A 16270-nucleotide genomic window follows, 5' to 3' on the forward strand; every position below is an offset into this window, starting at 1 on the left:
TCTGCTGACTCAGAGCTGAACCTGAACTTTGTTTGATGCAATGCAGGAACCCACACTGCCCATCTGATCCCAGGGATCAGGCCTGGCTATGATCTCCTGAGGGCAGAGTTCTACCTCTTCTCCTCCTCCTCCTGCCTCCTCCCCCTGATGCACAGTACCCAGCACCGGGGCCACAGGGACTTTCTAAACTGGGTTTGGCAAAGCCATTGCTTGTCCTGGTGACCATCGCTCCTCCATGGGCCTGTCCCGTGCAGGCTGCTGTTTCTCCAGCCAGGTTTCCAGAGCCCTCTGCTCCAACACCAGAGCCCTGCATTCCCTTCACTGCACAGGAGTCCTAGACCCATAGCTTAGGGAGCAACTCACTATCTGATTTTAAATCCCCCTCATGATTCCTCCAACAACTGGAGTCTCCAGTCTGTGCCGGGGAGCTCACTCCCTCTACAAGGTAGAGAAGTTCATAGCTGGATAAATCCCTGTCCGAAACTGCTTTCTACCCTGCAGGGAGCCTGAGTCTGCCTCCTCAGTCTGGTTTGTTCATTACCTCATTTATTCCACAGATGTTGACTGCATGCCGATTATGTGCCAGGCGAGGTTCTCCACGCTGAGAATATAGCAGCGAGCAAGACAGATAAAGTCCTGTGCCCCAGGGAACCTCATGTGTAGTGGGGGGCAGGGGGAGACAAAACGTGTCATGTGTGTTGAGAGGGAAAATACAGTGGGATACGAGAGGAGAGACAGACAGACAGGAGTTGGCTATTTTAGGCAGGATGGTGAGGACAGGCGCAGTTGAGAAGGTGATATTTGAGCAGACCCCTGAACGAAGGGGGCGGTACCCAAATGGGCACTGAGGAAAGACATTCAGGCTGCCTGGAGGAGACTCCATCAGCCTCAGGGGCTACAGCGAGGCTGGCAGGGAGGGGTCCAAGCTAAGTCCAGGCACAGTCCCTTCCCCACTGCGCTCTTCCCCGACCCAAACCCTGCTCTGCCCCCAAAGAGACCTCAAGTGGAGACAGCGCCTCCCCCCACCCCCACCCCCGGGCTAGCCCAGTGCCCATGGTGCCACCTCCCTCCTTACTGGGGAGATGCAGAGGCCACCTTCAGGGAGGCCCTAAGCAGAGGTGAGGAAGTGTGAGCTTCGTCTCTCTCCCCAGGTACGAGCACAGCGGGCAGAGGGCAGTCTTTTGCTCAGTACCTCTAGTCAGGGCCAGGCTGAAATGGGAGGAAGCAGGTCCAGAAGGAAAGAGCTGGGTTTCTATATGGCAGGGAGAAATGCCCTGGTTGGGGAGGCAGCCTACCTGGGTTTGAGCCCTGGGACTGGCTGTGTGACCTTGAGTGATTCCCTTGGCTTCTCTGAGTCTCAGCCCTGCCTCTCTCCCAGGAGGGATAGGTTATCCAGCCAGGAGCTTCTTTGATTGTGGGCTCTCCTCTCCCCAAGGCCCCCACTCCCTGCCCTCAATGACTTCACGGCCCAGGAATGTGGAGCCAGCACACCAGGCACTGGTTGTAGTAAGAAGGTCAAAGCCACAGAGAGCAGCTGTGACTGCCCAGGCGTCCCCCATTGTCTTCCACCCACCCTCCTGGCCCCCAGCTCCCCTATCCACTTTGATGGGGGCAGGGAGGCAGGCTGGGTCAAAGATCCATGGCTACTAGGTGGCTGCATAGCTCAGGCTGGGAAGGGGACCCCACTCCTTGAGCCCAAAGTACCTCCTCAGCTTGAAGCTAGGAGAGCTCACATCTGTGAAATGGAAGGTTACCTCTGAGGTGTTAGGAAGGATGCCACCTGGCCAGACTGCAAGCTGGCAAGGAAAAGTATTGCGAGGAGAAAGATGGTAATGATGTGCTCCTGAAGAATTTCTCCAAGGGCCTGGAGGCAGAGTCCAGGGCCTACCCTCTGGAGTTGGGCCTACCCTTTATAGGGGGACTCGTATCCAAAAAAGTCAGAGAACTGCAGGAGATGAGGAGCTGGCCGGTGGAGTTACTTGGAAGACAGACAGTAAAAACTCGGAGAAGGGAGAAGAGAGGAGGAAGAATAAGGAGATGGACTGAGCAGTCTTGAAGGCTTCCTGGAGGAGGGGGCCTGGAGCAGGGCCCTGAGGTCAGACAGGGTCAGCAATGGCAGCAAGAATGAGGTGTAGGTGTCATAGGAGAGTTGAGAAGGGGAGTCTGAGAGGCAAGGAGAGAGCAGGGCAGGGCTCAGGGCTGCCTGGCTGTGCCCTCGTGAGCCCACACGGGCACCTTCAGATGAGGCTGACACCAACACCCAGGGAGCAGCCCAGGCCAGTAGTGCTCATAGCTGAGCACAGATTGGGGGGTGGCTAAGTCCTTCGCACTCTGAGAGGGGGGTCGCAAAAAGCCTCTGGGCTCTGAGCAGACGAAGGCCATCTGCCATCTGGGCCTGGCACGGAGCTCCCCTTGGGCTGGAGTTGGACCACGAAGCCCTCAGGACAGGGCTTCCTTCCTCCCCCTGTTTTTGTTCAAGTTGATTAAATCTGAGGAATTTTGGCGTCCAGGAACAGAGGCCCACGTGTGTGCCTTCAGCAGCCTGTGGTTATCAAAATCCTCAAAGGGTAAAGTGCTAAGCTTAAAAGGAGCTGACAGTGGGCCTGAAGGAGCGAGGAAGAACCTCAGAAACACCCCCAAGGACTCCCAGATCCTCCAGAGCACCTCCAGAATCTCAGCAATATCCCCAGAATTTTAGTAGCACCACAAGACCTCCCAGAACTTCAGTATCACCCGCCATGAGCCCCCAGAACTTCAGTAACACACCAGAACCTCTAAAACACCTCAGAACCTCGGCCCACATTCCAAGGACCCTCAAACTCTGGCAAATCAAGCACTGGTAGGGGCAAGATGGTCAAAACCATGGTAAACAGTTGCAAAAGGCCCAGAGACCCCTCATTGCTCACCACCCTCCCATCCCAGCTTCTGGCTCTCTAAGTCCAACTGCACTCCCCAAAAGTTCTACAGCACCCAAACCTCAGTAACACCCAGAGCCTCAGCAACACCCCAATCCCCAGCAGCACAGCAGAGAATGGCCAAGGGTTGCCTCAGTCCAGGAGTGGGGGATGGCCCATGTGCCTGCCTGTGCAGCCCAGCCCGCCATGAACCCATGGATAAGCAGCCAAGGCGGGTTCAACCCCATGTGGACCAGTGAGCTCTGGGTCTGCCCCCATCTACACAGCACACTCACATACACACATATCGAACTGCCCCCGGCACACACAGGCGCCTAATCCTGGCTCCAGACCCAGCCTGACCCCATTCAGTGGCCGGAAGGCAGTGCTGTTGGCTGCTAAGCTCACGACAGGAAAGTGTGGATGGCTCTCTGCCTCCTACCTCCCTTGCCATGTGGGAGCTTCAGAAGCATCTAAGACATACCTTTCTTAGAATTCTCCTGCCCCCCTCACCAACAGCATCATCATAGCATGAGGGATGTAAGCCAGACTGCTCTGGTATGAGTGTGGACACTGGTGAGGAGGAGGGTAGCCAACTGTTCCAGGGGAGCAGGGTGTTCTGCCCCTCCCAGAGTGCCAGGCTAGAACTGACTCAGAGGAGGCAGGTTTCAGCTCAGGACAAAGGTAGCTTTCTTTGTCTCACAGAGCAGTGAGCCCCCCATCAGAGGAGGCAATCAAGAATAGGCTGGTAGGGCTTCCCTGGTGGCGCAGTGGTTGAGAATCTGCCTGCCATTGCAGGGGACACGGGTTCGACCCCTGGTCTGGGAAGATCCCACATGCCACGGAGCAACTGGGCCCGTGAGCCACAATTACTGAGCCTGCGCGTCTGGAGCCTGTGCTCCGCAACAAGAGAGGCCGCGATAGTCAGAGGCCCGTGCACCGCAATGAAGAGTGGCCCCCGCTTGCCACAACTAGAGAAAGCCCTTGCACAGAAACGAAGACCCAACACAGCCATAAATAAATAAATAAATAAATTAAAAAAAAAAAAAAAAAGAATAGGCTGGTAACATCAAGATGCCTTCAGAGGAGGACTGGCCAAAAGGCCATGAAGATGCCCCCAGCTATTAGAGGCCTGGATTCTCCCTTCCCAGCACGTCCTCCCTGGGATGGTGCCACCATGGTCTGGTCTTGAGATGTGGGCTTCGTGCTGCCCTCCTTCCTCACTGAGGACACCGACTGCTGGGCAGATCCCCTGAGTTCTCTCTCCTTGTTCCCTGCTGACCAGAGGACAGGGCTCTCCATCAATCTCTTGCCCACCAGCAGACCCTACTCAGACACAGCTCTTCTGATGTCTCCCTGCCTTTTGGAGCTCGTACTAGCTCCCCAGGGTCCCCCAAGTACAGCCATCTCCAGGTCTCCAACCTCATCCCTCAGAATTGCTCAACCCTACCATTCCTGCCCCCTTCCTGCCCTACACCTTTGTTTGTGCTCTGTCCTACCCCCCTCGCCTCCCCTCCACCCACCGCCGTGCCTTTTCCTTGCTCCCTCACCTGTCCCGATCCTACCTGGCCCGCAAGGCTTGGCTCCTGCCCCACCTCCACCAGGCGTTCTCTTGACCTCTCCCTTCTGTATCTCTTCCTTCTCCTTAGTGGTCACCCTGGGGAGTCCTGTGCCTCCAGGCAGACAAGGTGCTCCCCACCCCCTGGGGCCTCCTCCTCTGAGTGCCAGCACCAGCTCTGGCTGGGATCCCGGAGGGATGGCTGGCTGTGCAGTCTCAGCACTCGGCCCTGAGCAGAGTCCCCAGCACCTGCTTTAAAAGGTGTTTGATCTCCTCCTCCCAGAAAGGCAGCTCCCTCCTTCCCACCAACTCTGGCCCTGCCCCTCCTCCCGCCCCCCCAGGCCTCCCGCCTGTGATTCCGGGATCAGAGGAGCCCACCCCACCCCCACCTCGCCAGCTCAAGCCCACAGCCCAGCTGGGGCCCCACACAACACACAGGGCGGCTTGTCTTTGGCGGAGACTCTCCAGCCCCCAAACCATTTGCCCGAAACTTGATCTCCTTGGCCCTCAGAGTCACCTCAGTGGAGAAGCCTGCACAGGGCTTTAATGGCTGAGTTTCCCCAGCTGTGGCCCAGGATGGGCTAAGGAACCCCCTACCTACCTTCATTTGTCACCATCCATCACTCCCGGGGAGCCATTGCCTGATGAATTGCACCAAGCCGGAGGGGAACCACCAGCTAAGCTTTTAATAACCCGATCAGCAACCTGCTGCTGCCCAACTGGGCTGAGGGCCCTGACCATGGGAAGGGGGGAATTTGTCACACTTTCATGGGGCTTTGGGGCTCAAATTTCAGGTATGATCCATTCCAGGGGGAGAGCCAAAAAGCTCTCAGAGAGCTTTCTGTTCAACTCCTCATAGCCCAGTCTGTCTCTAGAAGAAGTCTGGGGTTCTGGGGCCTGCTACTCACCCCAAGCACCTTCCTACAACCCCCAAGTCTGCAGGGACAGTCGCCCCGATCACCGTCCCAGAACTTGGAAGGGGAGGTGATTGGCTCAGATTCACCATGCTCTTCCCTCCCCCTCCTAGCAGGGGTGCCCTGGAGGGGGGTAAACGAGAAGGAAAAAAGGGCTCAGAAGGTGCTAAAACATGGTGCTATGGTAGTCAGGGAGGGAAAGGATAAAGGTAGGGACCAGAAAGGGCCCTAAATTCCCAAGAGAAGGATACCAGGGGAGGTGTCTTCTTCCTCCTCAAAGGAGAAAGGGTGTACAGTCAATAAAAGGGCGGGGCAGCCAGGCAGCATTAAGATGTGAGATTGGCTTCCAGTGATGGTAAAGACCCCAGAACACAGGGCACAGTGAGGATGGTGCCAGGGCTGAGCTTGCTCAGTGGGAGCGAGGGAGGAAGGGAGAGGGAGCAGTCCAAACCAAGATGGAAGGGGTCTCTGAGCTGACTGCTATTTTCCCCATGGAGAAGAAGGATTTTCATAGAAAGAGTTAAACCCACGACACTAGGAGAGAATTAAACTTTGGCCCATTTTTAGGAATCTATCCTCAAGTACCACTTGCATATATATATGCAGAGAAGATACCCAAGGCTGTTAGTAATGTAAAAATTTGACAAGCCTGATATCCATCAATAAGCTTTGATAAGTCTATATGGTAAGGCACTATTCAGCTGTCACAAAGAATGAGGTACCTCCTTGTGGACTGGCATGGCAGAACCTCCAAGACATAATGCCGTGTAACAATAACCAAGAATGCAAGTTGCAGAATAATACACACCTATGTTCCTTTAAATTAAGTATACGTGTGTGTGTGTGTAAATACATTAAAAATGAATCTAGAAGACACACAGCAAACTGTTCACAGTGATCACACTCAGGGGAGGGATGAGTTTGGGGAAATGAAGGGAGATTTGCACTAGTAAAAACTATCTATTATCTATCAATCTATCTATCTATCTATCTATCTATCTATCTATCTATCTATCTATCTATCTATCTTTAGTTAGCAAAAGGAAAACATTGTAAGGCTGTGTTGAAGCTGCTGTGAGGAGCTGTGATGGCATCACTGAACTGTGTGAAATACATTCTGTCCCCAACCTAGTATTGCACATTCCACAGCCTCCCTTGAAGCTAGATGCAACCCTGAGTCTAAGTATTAGCCAATAAGATGGAAAAAGAAATGTTGAGCATAACTTCCAAAAAGGTGTTCTTTAAAAGAGTGGTGTTTTCTTTAGTCTTTCCTCCTTCCAATTGGTTGAAATGTGCTTGTGATGGCTGGCTCTCAGGCAGCCATTTTGGACTATGAGGTGAAGGTCATGCGTTAAATAGGATAGAGCAGTAAGTGAGCTGCAGAGACGGAGTCTGAGCTAAGACCAGATCTTAGGGCTGGAGGAGACCTCAGAGACCCCTACTCTACCCACACTCTCCCTCACATCCAGAGGAAACTGAGGGCCAGAGAGGCCACATGATGTGTCAGGGGCAGTGACTGAGCTAGGAGTTTTGCCCGAGATCCCCCACCCCCACCCCACCCACATGCACACACAGAGTTCATGGTTCTTTCCCCAGAAAACTTCCCTTCCCAGAGCTTTAATGCTGCTCCATTCTGTGGCTAGGGGACACCCTCCGGGGCCACGTCCGAGGACTGGGTGAAGGCCCCCTGAGTTGGTTAAGTGGTAGGCCTGGGACACACCTCTCAGCACTCTGATGAGAACACAGCAGAACCTCTGCCCACTGGTGAGTCTGTCAGTATCTCCTATTTGGCTTCTTTCTCTCTATCTTTCTGTCCTTCTGTCTGCCTGTCTGTCCCTGTCCATTAGCGCCTCTTTTCATCCCTATTATCATCTCTCTCTGTCCGCCTCAGTCTGCCTGTCTGCTATCTTTCTATCTCTCTTTCTAACTCTCTGTCTCTGCCTCATTCTTTCGCTGTCAATCTCCGTCTCTCTCTACCCTTCCTGTCTTTCCCTTTCTGTTTCTCTCTCCTGCTCTTGTGTTGTTTCTCTGTCTCCCTCTCTCTGAGCCTGACTGTGAAGTGCATCTCTCTTCCTAAAGGTTTTAGGCAGTACCTTTTCTTGGGTCATGTTGTGTGCTGACTTGGTGCTGCCCCTGCCAGCTCCTGCCTCCTGTCTCCCCCACTTACCTGCTCTGTCTGCCTCTGGCCCCCAAGCAGGCTGGACGCCCTTTCAGGGGTTTGAGTCCTTGGAGCCAGTGGAGCAGCTGGGCAACTGGGCACAGAAAGGGCAAAGGTCAGTGCCGTTGATGCTGCCAGAGAGGCTAGCACCCTCTCCCTCCTGTGACCCCAGGAACTTCATTCTTTCTGAGCCAAGGCTGGCAGACGAGGCTGTTGGGGGAAGCCCAGGGATCATGGGTATGGCCCTAGCTCACGCTCGGCTGAAGGCCAGAGCCAGAGGGCTTCAGGGATGACACAAGACTCTCCTGGCAGTGTTCCATGCTGGAGCCTGGAGCAAAAGGCCGGGAGGGGAAGGGTATGCGACCTGGTGGGGCCGGAGGCATGGGGGCTGGATCAGTTGCCACTCAGAGGGGAGAGTTTCAAGGTAGCCAGGCCCCAGTCCTAACCACCAAAATCAATGGAGGGAAGAAAGCAGGCTTCTAATTTTGCATTTACCACTTACTAGCTGAGTGACCACGAACAAGGCCCTTTCCAGCTCTCGGCCTCAGTTTTCTCATCTGTGCAGTGGAGAGAGACTGGCTGCTACGTTTCACTTTGGAGTCTGTTCTATCATCCCATGAGCCTCTGGCACTGCGGATTTGAAGGGAGTGGGGTGTGGACCTCAGGCAGTTCCACTGTGGGGGAGGGGAGGCTACTGGAGGGGAGCTGGGGGCTGAAATCCCAGCGTGGAGCAGTGATGATCGCTTGATCCCACTGGCCTGGGAATCAGGAGTCTGAGGTCCAGGTCCTTCCCTTCACTCACCCACCTGATCTCTCTGTGCCTGTTTCGCCATGTGTAACCCCATCTGGGGTTAATAGTCCCAGCCCCCAGGCCTTGGGAGGATCCAGTGAACTCACAGATGTCCCTGCCATGAGGACTCAGCTCTGAGCAGTGGTGGCGGGTGAGGGAGGGGGGAGTTGGAGGTGGGCCTTTGGGGATGAGGGTCTGAGGGCCCACAGGAGCCATGGGGGCTGTCAGCAGGGGAGGCTGAAAGGAGCTATTGTGGGAAGCAGGAAGGGGGCTCTCTGGGGTAGGCTAATTACAGGCCCAGGTTCTTCCAGACAAAGCCAGCGGCCTCTGAGTGGCCATTCTTCTGGAGAAGAAAGAATACTTGAGGGCCCCATGAAGTCCTTTCATGCTGGGACTGCGGAAGGCGGCCTGGAAGGCGGCCTGGAAGTCAGCACTGCCGCCTCCTGTCTTCACCTCACACTCTGCCCCTTCTTGGCTCCTTCTGTGCGAGTCGGGACTCTTCCTGGAGTTTAAACCTTTTGAAAAACCACAGGAGGCTGAATCAGGGAGGCAGCTGGGAGTGGAGAGAACCCTGGGAAGGGAGTTGGGATCTGGTCCTGCTCTACTATCCCGGGCTCAGTTTCTCCATCTATAACATGGGGGAACTATCTGGTCCTGACCTGCTAAAATTCACTGAGGTGTCCAGAGACTCCCTCGGTGGAACTGAGGCCAGGCCCAGAGAAGCCTGAGCATCAGAACACTGCCTCCTGCCCTGCCGCTTACCCCCCGGCGCTGCTGCCCTCCCTCCTGGGCACCAGCCTGCCCACTGAGACACCAGGATGCATCTCTGAGTCCAAGTGCGAGTCAGAAACCCAAAATGGTCTTCCCTTCTCACAAACAGACTCCAGATGAAATAGCCAAAAGAACTATTCCTTATTCTTTTATGCACAAGCAAAAGCTGGGCTGGGTTTGTTGATCAATTCTACCTCCCTTCCTCCCTTCCTTTCTTTCTAGAAGGCGTTAGAGGTCCCCCAGGCACCTGTCTCTTGCCCAGCCCTGTCCTGGGCACACAGACGTGATTCCTGAAGGCACCTGCAGTTGAGCGTGGGCCAGTTTGAGGTGTGTGCAGTGTGTGGCAATCGGGTGGAGTCACCAGCCTGATTCCAGAGGAGGAGGCTTTTAGCCAGACTGGACGAGGAGTAGCATGACAGCAGGAGGGGCTGGGCAGTTTGGGCAGAGGAAAGAGCACCAGCAAAGGCAGGGAGGGGAGACGGGGCAGGCCTGGCTTGGGGCAAAGGTGAGCCTTCCCCAGGACATTATGCTGAGTGAAATAAGCCAGTCACCAAAGGACAAATACCATGTTATTCCACTTATATGAGGTGCCTAGAGTAATCTCATTCACAGAGACAGAAAGTAGAATGGTGGTTGCCAGAGGCAATGGAGAGATGCTGTGTAATGGTGTAGAGTTTCAGTATGACAAGATGAAAAGAGCTCTGGAGCTTGGTTGCCCAACAATGTAAATATACTTAACACTACTGAACTTGCGCACTTAAAAATGGTTAAGATGGTCGGTTTTATCTTGTGCATATTTTACCAGAATTAAAAAGAAAAAAATAACCAAACATACACACCAAAACATGAGCTCTGCCCAGAGACTGAGTAGGGGAGGGGAGGCTAGAAGTGGGAAGGGTGGGTCATCAGATGCAGAGGGCCCTCAAACCACGCTGTGGCTGCTGGCACAGTCACCTCAGATCCTCTGCAGAAAGCTGGAGGGAGGGAAAGAAGAGAGGAAGGGGGAAAGAGGGAAGCGTTGAGGAAGGGGCTCAGGATAAACCCTGAACGGTGGTGTGCATGGGGCCTGCTTGCAGGGGCGTGGGTCTGGCTGTAATGCACAGAGGTCTGCCCAAGGGCAGAAGACACTGGCTCCTGTCTTGTAACATCTCTGAGGGTCACTTCAAACACGCAAGAGAAGAGAGCTACTTCTTCCGAATCACTGAGTCTCCAAGACTTTAGACCTAGCAGAGGCAAACCATGGCTTCCAGACCCAGGCTGGTTGTCCAGGCCCAGCTGTGGAAGCAAAGGTTTCCAGGTAACCTCTGCCAGCCACCCTCTTCCCAAAATGGCCAGACTGTGGCCTTCTCCAACATGACTTACAGAATTTTAAACCACCAGAACTTATCTGCGAAGACTTATCCATCCAACTCCTACCCATCATACACATGGGTCCACTGATACCCAGAAAGGGAAAGGAATCTGCCCAAGATCACCTGCAAGTCAGGTGACTAGAACTCTGGTCTTATAAACCCTCTCTGCCTCAGTTTCTCCTTGGGGGACCTGAAGAAACTGAACTTTAATCATTGCAGAGGAAGCCTGCCACATGCATCAGGACCCTTATCTGGGCTGGCCAGACCATCTTTAGACTGGTTATCTCTTACTTTTTGAAAATGATGCCTTCCACTCAAGGTGACTTCAAATGAACTCTTTTGAATGAAATCTATGCTGTCCATAAATCTACTCTTTAGACTCAGAACGAAGGTACAGAAGTCCCTAATAGTTTGAATTTAAATCTTTGAGCCAGTCCCAGGACACATTTAGTAGGGGAAAATGTAGATAGGTTTAGAATCTCTAGGTTCAGATCTCAGCTCTGTTTCTTACTAGCTATGTTATCTGAGATTCTCTCAGCTTCAGATTCTTCATCTGTAAGATGAGGATGATTATATCTATCTCACAGAGCCATATAGAGTGCCTGGTACCCAGTAGCTGCTCAATGAAGAGTATCACAAATGATGGTGACGATATTGTCTAATGATGAGAATAATGATGGTGGTGATAGTGGTGATGGTAGAGATGGTTCTTCCTGAGGAGTGTCCAGAATCCACCCTCTCCCACCGGATATCAGCAAGACCCAGGATCAGGAAGGATGGGTTCCAGCTTGACAATTATTTGGTGTGACAAGCTCTGGGCTCTCTGTAAAGTGAAGCTGTGCCCCATATTCTGCGTTTTGATTCAGAAGGTAAACAAACTGGTTCAAGAAGCAGGTGCTAAGGGTATGCTCCCAGGGAACAGACACTCCCCCAACTCAAGAACTCTAGGGGGTGAACAGGCATGTGGAGATAGGCTCTCCTGGAAATGGGAAGTCCTGATTACCCCATACCTGTGTGCTCCCCCACCGGTACTCCTTATCCCTGACCCTGCTCTAATTGTTCCATAGAACTTATCATCATCTAGCAGACATCATAGTTAACTTACTTTCTATATCTAGTGTTTACTTTTATCTGTCCCCAACTCCCTCCCCCACTAGAAGATAAGCTTCAGGAGGGCAGGAATCTTTGGTTCACTGTTATATTCTAGATGCCTAAAATAGTGCCTGGCACACAGTAGACGCTCAATAAGTATCTGCTGAATGCACAAAAGCTAAACGGGAGGAATCCATTGCTGCCTTTTTTCCCCGGGACAGGCCCAGCTTCCTGGCTTGTTACCTGGGCTCTCCTCAAACAAACAGAGAAACGTGCGGGTGTGGCCCTGAGCGCCCAGCGTGTAGGCTCTCAGACTGGGCCCAGGCAGGGACGTGGCTGGGAGGGGGCAGCGCTCAGCCTGGGGCTCAGTCCCTGACATGGGCATGGCCTTCAGGGGACCTGAACCCTGGGTCCCTGCATCCCTGCTGAGCCAGAGGCTGAAGGCCAACGAAAAGACTTTGGACCTGGAGTTCGAGGTCTTGAGCGTGGGGTTTAACGAGGAGGCCAGATAACGCCCTGTGGTTGTCAGCTGAGAGGCCCCGGCAGGCCGGCTCTGGGGCTGCGGTGCAGTTGCAGGTGAATGATGGGGACCCCCTCCCTGCCTGCTCTGCTGTCACCGATGTCGTTGAGCAGAAGGACCCTGGCCAGAGCCTCACCCTCACCAGGAACAAGTTTGTCTTTACTTTGCTTAAAGGTATGAAGTAAGGGTGGAGGCTGGGGAGAGACAGCGACCCTGCAAATCCTGCCTGGCCCCTGTCAGGGACTCCAGGGAGCCTCAGGGGAACCGGGAGGGGCAGGGGCAGAGCTCCAGATTGAATCCCAAAGCTCTGCCTGTGTCACTTGGGCCAAGTTGACCCTCTGTGAGCCCCTGCCTCCTTCAGTATGACATGGGGATGCTGACGCTGGTCACACAGGGTCGGGTGAGGAAGAAATGAAAGGACAGCTGAGGAATGGCTTTGTGAATTTGTAAGAGCTGAGCACACAGCAGGTTTGGGGCCAGTCCCACCGGCCATCACACTGAGTAGCCTTAGAGCCACTGGACTGTGGGTATGCAGGGTAGACAGAGAGATGGAGACCTGGGCGCTGCCATCAGGAAGATTCTAGCCATCAGGTAGAGAGAGGCAGGGATTCCAAAGAGAGAATAGTTAAGTGACCTGGAAAGAGCAGAAGATCCATGCCTAGACTGTGAAGACATCCAAATGGGCTTCCTGGAGGAAGAGGCACATGCGGGAATAGGGAACCTAAGTTCCAGGCCTTCATGTGGTCAGAGATCAGAGTCAGGTTGAACTCCTCCCTCTGGGTAGCAGGACCCAGGACCATCTCACAGGCTAAGAGCCCTCCACTCCCCACATCAGTAAAGGGAGGGGGCCATGGATGGGGCCTGAGAGGGGGTCATCCACAGGGAAACCAAGCCTGGCTTCAACTCAAAGGCCGGGCAGCCCGGGTTTCCCAAGGGCCCTGCCTGGCCTCCTCATCCCCTGGGGGAGGCAGAGAGAGACCCCAGAGACCACCTCTGAGACCCCTGTTCCCTACCCAGCTTTCTGCAAGAATGATGGACAGCACGACGCACAGCTGCCCCTGGAGGCTGAGCGGGGCCTCTGGAAGGGCGGCCCAGCAGGTGGGTGTGGCCATTTTTCCCATCTACCCGCGCCCGGACCAACCCCGAATGAACCTCTCGGCCCAGGAGCACAAGGACCCGCAGCACTACTGCGGCAACCTGGCTCTGCTCCGGGCCAGTGCAGACCCCACGGCCTGCCACTGCGGGGGCCTGGCCTACAGGGTGGCCTTCCACATGCACCAGGCCCCTCAGCCTCCTGCCACAAACTGCCCTCCCCGCGCCAGCCAGCCAGAACCAATGTCACCGCGCCCAGAGCCCCGGCTGCCCAGGCTGCAGGTGGGTGTTCCCTGGGTCCCCATCAGGTTCTAGCATCACTGCTCCCCCAGTTAGAAGACCTGCGTCTTTGATAAGCCTGGCTGTCCCCACAATCTTTCACTGAGCAGAGCAGCAGGACTTGCCAAGTTTGCCTCATTCGGTTCTTAAGAACAAGCAGTCTGAGGGTGCAGCAGGGAGTCCCAGTTTGAAGGAGGAGACAGAAAATGGAGCAAAGGCCACATAGATCAAGGACATCACTGGGTGGGGTTTCTCTGCCCAGTGGGTGAGTGTCCCCCTGAGACCCTTCAGTCCTCAAACTCACTCTCGCACATTCTCACCAGGTTTCGAGGGAGGCCTGGGGTGACCAGGAGACAGAAGTCTCTCTGTGCCCACCCTCAAGCCCATTCAGCTCCCACCACGGCCAGGAGGGACTCAGCCCTGAACCAGGACCCTGGCAGCCTCAGGCCCAGGTGAGAGGGTCTAGCCCTTGTCCGAGCTGAGGAAGGTTCTCCAACGCGATAGTGTTCTGCAATCAGACAGTGTCTGGTGGGCCTCACAGTCAGTATAGGTAGACACTAGTAGAGCAAGCAGCCCATTTCACAGGTAGAGAAACTGAGGATCATCCCCAAGGACGCTTGACTCCATTTAATGCCAACAACATTTCCTGGGGACCTTAGTGCACAATAGTGCACGGAATCCAAAGCTAGGTCAAACCCCGGGTTCAAGGTGCCACCTGGTTTGAAAACAGTGTGGCGCATTGTGGGCATCATATGGTCCCACAAGTTATGTGCTGGAAGGAGAGCTCTGGTGAGGAAGTGTGTGGGTCTGATTTAGGAGCCTCGGAAAGGCTTTTCAGAAGAGATGTCATTTGAGGTGAATCTTTCATTCATTCATTCCCTCATTCATCTGTTCATTCATCCATCAAACACTTGTTAAGTGCTGACACTATCAGATCCCATGTTAGGTGGGTAAGATTTAGGAATGGCAGTTCTGGACTTTGAGGAGCATATTCCAAGGAGGAGGGACCAGAATGAGCTGGCTGAAAAGGAAAGGGTTTGGCTGGCAGCAGAATGAGCTGAGGTTGAAACCAAAAGTTTACAACCAAAGGTGCCTGGCTCTCCTGCAGCACCTCCATCCCACAGCGCATTGGTCTGGGCTGAAGTGGAGCCCACAGTGGTGGGCTGAGTTGGGCTGGAAGGCGGCTGATGGATGGGAGAAAGTGGAAGGAACCAGGAACAGTGACAAAAGAGCTAGGTGGATATTCAATTCAGGAGGCAATGGGGGACCACCAGAGGGGTTTGTGCAGGAGAAAGACAATCTGACCCGTGATTTAGACAGAGTAATCTGGCAGAATGTGCCAGGAGAACTGGAAGGGTGGACCAGGGACCAGGCACCAACTTCTCTTGCCCAGGTCTCAGTCTGTTACATGGACTACTTTGGCCCCTGTTTATTCATTCATTAGTCAGTCGATCAACAAATACTTTTGACCACCTATTGTATGCCCAGCTCTGTGCTGGGAGCTGAGGATACAGCGGTGAGCTTGTGAGTGAGATAGATGATACCTGGGTTCCGACATGTTCTACAGTTTGTTACAGGACTAGATACGCAAGAAGCTCAGAGCTCAGGGAGAAGCAGTCCCCTGCTGTGTATGTCCCAGCATGCCCTGGCCACCTGAGCCAGGGGCCACGTGGACAGTTCTTTGCAGGCTGCAGCTCTGAATGCCTCTGAGGGAGGGTGGGACTGCTGCAGGGAAGGGGGACTGTGAGATGGCTGAGCCATCCGAGGCAGCTCTAATTTCTGTTATTTAATGCTGTCATCTCCCTGCCGTTCTCCCTCTTAAAGTGTCAGATGTCTGCTTCTACCAAGACAAGAAAATGGCTTTCAAGGGAGAGGAAAATCGCTTCCCTCCTGGGGGTGGGGTCAGCCATCACAGCCCTGACAACAGGGCCAGGAAGCCAGTGGGGAACAGACAACGGAGAGGGGTCCTTCAGAGACTAGAAGGGCTGTTTCTTTCAGCTCAGGCAAACTCATCCAGCAGTTCAGCCTGAGGAAGGGGGGCACCTTTCTGGTGTCTTTGGAGGCTCAAAGACACAGCTGGTAGGACAGCACCATGACCAGGCCCTCAGCGCGGGCTGGGGCCGCAGGCTGTCCTCCGGGCCTGTGGCCAGCTCCCTGGGGAAGTGGATGTGGCCTAGAACCACAGGGATCCTTGAAACCATCCTCCCTCCCCTCCTTGCAGATAGGGAAAATGAAGCCCAGGAGGGAAGGACTTAACCCAGCTCTCTTTGATTCTCAACTGAAGAGGAGGAGAAAGCAATCTTGGGGTGGGTGGGGCTGGTGAGGGGAAAAGGCAGTGAGCAGGAGGGATGGAGAGGAGGGAACTGCATTCTTGAGTGTAGCCCAACTTCAGCAATATTCAGTTCAAGGCCAGGAATGGATTTCTAGGCTCTAGATGCCAATGGATAGACTCAAGGCCACCTCGTACAGGAAGCCTTCCCTGCATTGATTTTGTCCCTTCCAAACTAGCCTTGGTCCTGTCTGCGTCAGGCATTTCAACCATTGAATCTATTCAATTTCAAACTTTATTGTAAGCTCACAAGTTGCTCTCCAACTTGTGTGTCAGTTTTTTAAGCCAGAACTGATGATGGTTATGGGTTGAGAGATGGGGGTAAGTGTGGAGCCGGGGGCAGAGGGTAGGGGGATTACTAACGCAGTGATCAAGAGTGAGTAGGGAACAGGAGGCAGGCCTCAGTGTGAAGCTTCAGTGACTGACTTTGAATCACTTTGCCTCTCAGCCATGGCTCACAGGCTTCACAGCCATGGTCATAGCATTCCAGAAATCCTGGAGACTCTGCTGGGACAATGAAT

General features: G+C 54.0%; 2 protein-coding genes across 12 annotated transcripts in view; one reads left to right on the top strand and one right to left on the bottom strand.

Moving 5' to 3' along the window:
- Positions 1-4615, bottom strand: part of STRA6 (signaling receptor and transporter of retinol STRA6) — a 29266-nt gene extending 24651 nt beyond the window's left edge. For 3 of the 11 annotated variants that reach the window (XR_011075413.1, XM_068555500.1, XM_068555461.1), the window contains exons 1-2: positions 1296-1374; positions 542-601 (exon numbers count right to left, since the gene is read on the bottom strand). Coding sequence is in view for 3 of the 11 variants with exons in the window: in XM_068555461.1 (XP_068411562.1) it covers positions 542-546 (5 nt within the window). In the remaining 8 variants the exon portion in view is untranslated. Of the gene's footprint in view, positions 1-541; positions 735-1295; positions 1375-3378; positions 3446-4459 lie in introns of those variants that run through there. The other 8 variants (XM_068555476.1, XM_068555493.1, XM_068555537.1 and 5 more) reach the window with 8 other exon arrangements.
- A 7297-nt stretch (positions 4616-11912) lies between these two features.
- Positions 11913-16270, top strand: part of CCDC33 (coiled-coil domain containing 33) — a 116113-nt gene continuing 111755 nt past the window's right edge. The window contains 4 exon segments of the mRNA XM_068541939.1: positions 11913-12038; positions 12040-12223; positions 13067-13121; positions 13123-13394. Coding sequence (XP_068398040.1) covers positions 11913-12038; positions 12040-12223; positions 13067-13121; positions 13123-13394 — 637 coding nt within the window.

This window comes from Eschrichtius robustus, chromosome 1 (genome assembly GCF_028021215.1).
Source record: "Eschrichtius robustus isolate mEscRob2 chromosome 1, mEscRob2.pri, whole genome shotgun sequence".
In the NCBI taxonomy this organism is placed as follows: domain Eukaryota; kingdom Metazoa; phylum Chordata; class Mammalia; order Artiodactyla; family Eschrichtiidae; genus Eschrichtius; species Eschrichtius robustus.